General features: G+C 35.6%; 1 protein-coding gene across 1 annotated transcript; it reads left to right on the top strand.

Annotated features, from left to right (window-relative positions):
* Window positions 1–461: 461 nt before the first annotated feature.
* On the top strand, window positions 462–1399 carry LOC100477594 (olfactory receptor 2A12-like). Its single transcript, XM_002926907.3, is given in 2 exon segments — window positions 462–1056; window positions 1059–1399. Coding segments are annotated over 2 exon segments (936 nt in total).
* Window positions 1400–6429: the final 5030 nt, after the last annotated feature.

Here is a 6429-nt window from a genome sequence, read left to right on the forward strand (position 1 = left end):
ATTATTTCAGATTTTTATTATAGTGGAAGGACAATGGAATTATTGTTAAGTTTCGTATTTTCTAATTGGATATTGGACAAATTGCTTTATTTTGTGAACCTCTAGTTCCTTTTTAGAAAATGGATAATATTTGATTGGTAAAATTGATAGGTGTGCTGTGTGGTACATATGATACAATGAGTAGATGTGGGAGAAATTCTCAGCTTAGAACTGAAAACTCAAAATTCATCAAAAACAGGCAGTTGCATGATGTAGACTGTAATTTGATGTTCTTATTCTTTTGAATAAAATATTTGTCCAATGAAATTTCACAAATAAGTGTTAAGATTATTAAGATTCATTTAATTTGAGCATTGTAGCTGATATGACAAGATAATTGTTTTAATCTCATATTTTTAAGATAAGCACAATCATGGCTTTTGCTTCCCTCTCATTTCAGCAGGAAACTTTCAATAGTCAAAATGAGTCATGAGAATTCCAGCACGATCACTGAGCTGGTCCTTGTAGGATTTTCCAATCACCCCCAGACTGAGATTCCATTCTTTTTTCTCTTTTCTCTGGTCTACTCGGCAAATCTTGTTGGAAACACAGCTGTTATCATCTTAGTCGTCGTAGATTCCTCTCTCCAGACACCCATGTATATCTTCCTTTGTCACCTGGCCTTTCTCAACATATTTTTTAGCACAGTTGTGGTCCCCAAGATGCTTTTTAATTTTCTTGCAAGCAGGAAAGTCATATCTTACAACTTCTATATTGCTCAGACTTACATCACCTTATTCCTGGAGTCAACTGAGTGCTTTCTCCTTGCAGTAATGGCACTGGATCGCTATGTGGCCATTTGTTACCCACTGAGATATCTGCTCATCATGAACTGGTCTGTATGCATGACATTGGCTCTGGGGGCCTGGATCATTGGCTTTTTTGCCTCAGTGGTGCCTCTCTACCACATAATTCTTCCACTCTGCAGTCCATATGTTGTTGACTATATTGTCTGTGAATTGCCCATTCTTCTTCACATTTTCTGTGCTGTTACATCCCTGCAGGAGACTGTGATGGCCATGGGGGGGCTGGAACGGTGTTATTCCCCTTCCTCCTCATTATACTCTCCTACCTTCGCATCTTGGTGGCTGTTATGAAAATAGATTCTGTTAAAGGCAAGAAAAAAGCCTTTTCTACATGTACTTCCCACCTGATTGTGGTGACCATATATTATGGAACTGGATTGATCCGGTACATGAGACCCAAGTCCTTCTATTCAGCAGAGGGAGACAAACTCATCTCTGTGTTCTATGCAATCATCATCCCTACGCTGAATCCTTTCATTTACAGCCTAAGGAACAAGGAAGTCAAAGAGGGTATGAGAAGAGTCATGGGAGGATACAAAAATGAAACAAAATAACAAATAACAGACTAGAATCTTTAGAAGTTAAAGGCAATGTTTACTTTTTTTTTATCCTGTGTTCATATCCAAATACTATGAGACTAAGCTTCATCCCAAATAATTTGGATTTGGCAGACTCTCAGATAAAAGCAGTCATCACATTTTTACAAATCTCAAGTGTTCCCAGTTCAAGTTTCTCCTATGAGTGACCATGTATGGATAATTGTTTCTGATGTGTCAGAACATCTTTGTGTCAGCTCAATGAAATATGTTGTTAACTGCACCATGAACTTCCAGGTCAACACATTGCTATGCCCTGTAGTCACTGCCTTTACAATATTTTATTCTCTATTTTTTCCATTTATTTTGCAAGGTGTCAAATTACGACAAGGTGTCTCATTCTTACTTTACTAATAAGCTCCATCTTTTCTGGGGTTTCAGCCTGAATATATGAGTCTCAGAACTTTACTGGGTAAAATGAAAGTCAGTGCAAATTCTGAAAAATATATATCATTAATTCTTACAAAAGAGAAATATATTTGAAATTACTGATGAGAGTTTTTTAAAGAAGTATAAAACACTGTACTTTTTTTGTTTTATTTTTTCTTTATCTAAACTTTTACCTTTCTGATCTCTAATTTTAGGAAAAGGGTATGATTTTTTGAATTTGAAAACCGAAGAAAAACTCTACTCAATTACTTAAATTTTAGTTATCTCCATATGGAAGGCAGCTTGCAAGAATAAATACTAACAGTAATTTAATTTATTAACTTTTTAGATATTTAAACATATTGGCTACAGATTTGCCACTATAGTATCTTAGGGAGTCATATATTAAATAGTTTAATATTGCTGAATTTGGAGGCCAACTGTAGAATTAATCCTAGGTTCAATCACTTATTTGCTATATGTCTTTTATCAAAATGTTTTCTGTGCTTCAATTTCCCTCTTGAAAAATCAGGTAATGCAATGTATAGGAGTGTAACGGTGAACACATAAAATACAGATAAAATAAAAGAGAGGCTTAAAACACACTAGATAAGATCATTTTCCATATGCTGTTGAAAAAAAAGAAAAGAACTTTGTGCTACTTTCCACAATTTTATAGAAATAAAAGAAATGTACAGTAATTACACTACATAATCATCTTTTCAGACTCTCTTCTAATTTCTGTTGGAAATTGATGTTTTCATGAAAGTGGAAATTCCTCTTTCCAAAGTTAGTAAACATAGAATAATCTAGAGTTTCTATCCACAACTTTAATAAGTATGAGTGCCAAAGCACTTAATGTCTCTAATTAACCTATTGCACACCTGAGTACCAGAGAATGACTGATGCTTATCCCTGTATGGCAGGCCTCTGACTTCTTTAAAGAAACTTAATTCTAACATATGTAAGAAACAGTAGTTTCTGTCTCTGTCATCAAATTTTATGATACGCTGATGTATAATACATAAGAGAAAAAAGGGAAACAAATCTTAATGTGGAGTGAAGCAATAGGTGTTTGATTTGTAATATTTTTTGCAATACCTAAGGCTCCATGGAAACATTGTATAAATGCATATGTGCGGTCTTCGTTGTACCAAGTTCATTTTGCAGTGTCTCCATATTAATGACTTTACTTAAAAGCAATGCAATTACTGTAGTGATCCAATACGTTGTCATCAAAACCAAATACATGATAGCATCATATCCTGCTTTTACAACCATTTCTCCAACAAGCAGAACATACTGAGGAAATAGTTTGAAAGGAAACCCCTGTGAGTTGAATGAGAAGGCCTGAATAAAATCTTAATTCAACGCAAAATATATACACTTTGGGCTCATTTTATTTACTTTGAAATCAATGACCAGACTATCTTTAGTTCACTGCAAAGTGATCCTTCCTTTTAATCAGAAAATAGTTCTAATAAATCTTTCTTTCATGACATATAGTCAGCAAGCAATCTAAGAATATTATCATTTCCGTAGTAGTAAAGTGAATCTAGAACCAACATACATAGAGTTAGACCAGTTATTTTTTTCTGTCATTGTTTAAAATTAACAACAGATCTAGTAAAATGAATTTTAAATAACAAAAGATAAATTTGTTGAGAAATAGTAGTTATAGATCAATAAAGAATTTGATTGCAAGTAATTTTTTTCTTAGAAAATTTACAGACCTCACCACCAACTCCCTCTATTTTAATCTCATATTGAATGTTTAGCTATATCTTAATGAAAACTTACTGAGAATGTGAATTTTGTCTGTTTTCCAGAAATCTCTGTTACTCATCTGGATTCATATAAAAACATAAAATGTATACATTTAATTTATTAAATTATTATCACTGTTCAAAGCTTTGGGAAACAATCTGACTTTGACTAAATTTTCCACTTAACCTAGTAAATACCTGATTAAGTCACTCTTATCTTTGGTTAAACCAAATTTTTTTCCCCACATCAAAAATAAATTTTGTGCTGGCTATTGATGATAGGTTGACTTTGGTAATTTAAGCAACTTTGCAAACAATAGGTCTGTTGTTGGAAACCATGGCCAAGAATATAAAAGGACAAGGACATGCAATTATGAGAAGACAATGCGGAGGAAAGTCAGTTTCCCTAAGGTTTAATTATGAGAAACTTCTTGCTCAAGTAATTAGCATAGGCCTTCCACATGTCTTAATGAGATCATGGGAAGAAAAGGAGTTTCTTCATTTTCCCTCAATACACTGTCTCATACACAAATGAAGAGAATTTTTTTTTTGAGATTTGAACATGATATTGGATCTATAAACACATTAGTTAGATGATTTGAGAGGAACTGACTGGTTAAATACATAAGTAAATTATAGGCCCACTAAGTTCTTTCTTTTTAGGTTATAAATAGGTAAGCCTTGCAGTGTGTGTGTGTGTGTGTGTGTGTGTTTCTAAAAGATATGGGCTTATAATTAACAGTTGTAGGATCTAATCAAGGAAAATTTTAATTCATTGTGAATACTTGGAGGCAACATAAATTTTAGTGTCTTTTTTTCTATAATAATATTTTTATTATATTGTCTTATTCACCATACAGTACATCCCTGGTTTTTATGTAAAGTTCATTGATTCATTAGTTGCGTATAACACCCAGTGCACCATGCAATACGTGCCCTACTTACTACCCATCACCAGCCTATCCCAGTCACCCATCAACCTCCCCTCTGAAGCCCTCAGTTTGTTTCTCAGAGCCCATAGTCTCTCATGCTTCATTCCCCCTTCTGATTAACCCCCCTTCTTTATCCCTTTCTTCTCCTATGGATCTTCCTGGTTCTTATGTTCCATAGATGAGAGAAATCATATGATAATTGTCTTTCTCTGCTTGACTTATTTCACTTAGAATTATCTCCTCCAGTGCCATCCATGTTGCAGCAAATGTTGAGAACTCGTTCTTTGTGATAGCTGAGTAATATTCCATTGTATATATGGACCACAGCTTCTTAATCCAGTCATCTGTTGAAGGGCATCTCGGCTCCTTCCATGATTTAGCTATTGTGGACAATGCTCCTATGAACACTGGGGTGCATATGGCCCTTCTCTTCACTACATCTGTATCTTTGGGGTAAATACCCAGTAGTGCAATGGCTGGGCCATAGGGTAGCTCAATTTTTATCTTTTTAAGGGACCTCCACACTGTTTTCCAGAGTGGCTGTACCAACTTGCATTCCCACCAACAATGTAGGAGGCATCCCCTTTCTCCACATCCTCTGAAACAATTGTTTCTTGCCGTGTCAATTTTTGCCATTCTAACTGGCATAACGTGGTATCTCAGTGTGGTTTTGATTTGAATTTCCCTGATGGCTAATGATTTTGAACATTTTTTCATGTGTCTGTTTGCAATTTCTATGTCTTCATTGGAAAAGTGTCTGTTACGTAATGTCTTCAGTATCAAGAACTAATGATGTTTGCTCAGGAAAATATATTTATTGTATCTGTTTTCCTGTTTGTTTTTGATTTTTTTCCATTTAAAAAATTTTTTTCTCTAAGTTTTATTTATTTTATTTTATTAATAATAAAAACAAATTTATTGTGTTATGTTAGTCACTATATACTACATCCCTAGTTTTTGATGCAGTGTTCCATGATTCATTTTTTGCGTATAACACCCAGTGCTCCATGCAACGTGTGCCCTCCTGAATACCCATCACCGGCCTATCCCATTCCCCCACCCCTCAGTTTGTTTCCCAGGATCCATAGTCTTTCGTGGTTCATTCCCTCTTCTGTCTACCCCCCCTTCTTTCTTCCCTTCTTTCTGATGAGGTTGTGGAATATAGGTGAGGTTCATTGGGGTGGAGTCCAGAGCCAACGACCAAGAAAGAATTCTTGAAGCATCTTTGGTGCAAAATTGGTGGTTTATTAAAACACGGGGACAGGACCTGTAGGCAGAAAGAGCTGCTGCCCCGGGTTGTTAGTAGTGGCTGATTATATACCATGGGGTTGGGGGTGAGGAAAAAGGAGGCTGAGAAAGCACTTTTGTATGTCAAAGAAGACTGGCAGGACACTGGAGGCCCCACCACCATCAAGCCAAGGCTGTCCACACTATCGTTATGTCCTTATCAATGAGCTGCAGGTCCAAAGAAATTCCACTTTATTTACATTTCCTTCTGCCTTAGCTTCCCTCAATTTTATGGAGGGGATGGTAATGTTAGGGCTTAAGAAAACTGACTTATGGGTTTTGAAGGGCTGTGATCTCTGTCAGTTCACCATTTGTTTTGGGTTTTTTTTTTTTTAATTTTTCCTTTCTTTAGTTTTAGGGCAGCAAGAAGTGCCAAGGAATGTTGCATGTATGGCGGGGTGGGGGGGGGTTGAAGGGTGTCAGCTTCTACTTTGTCTTCAGCCAGCCTTCTCTTCCCTCATCACTTCTCCTACCAATCTCCCTGATATTCCTTATGTTCCATAAATGAGTGAAACCATATGATAATTGTCTTTCTCTGCTTGACTTATTTCACTTATCATAATCTCCTCCAGTCCCACCTATCTTGCAGCAAATATATATATAAAAACTTATTTTAAGGAATTTTCTCAAGTGA

This window comes from Ailuropoda melanoleuca, unplaced genomic scaffold (assembly GCF_002007445.2).
Source record: "Ailuropoda melanoleuca isolate Jingjing unplaced genomic scaffold, ASM200744v2 unplaced-scaffold7480, whole genome shotgun sequence".
Taxonomy (NCBI): Eukaryota; Metazoa; Chordata; class Mammalia; order Carnivora; family Ursidae; genus Ailuropoda; species Ailuropoda melanoleuca.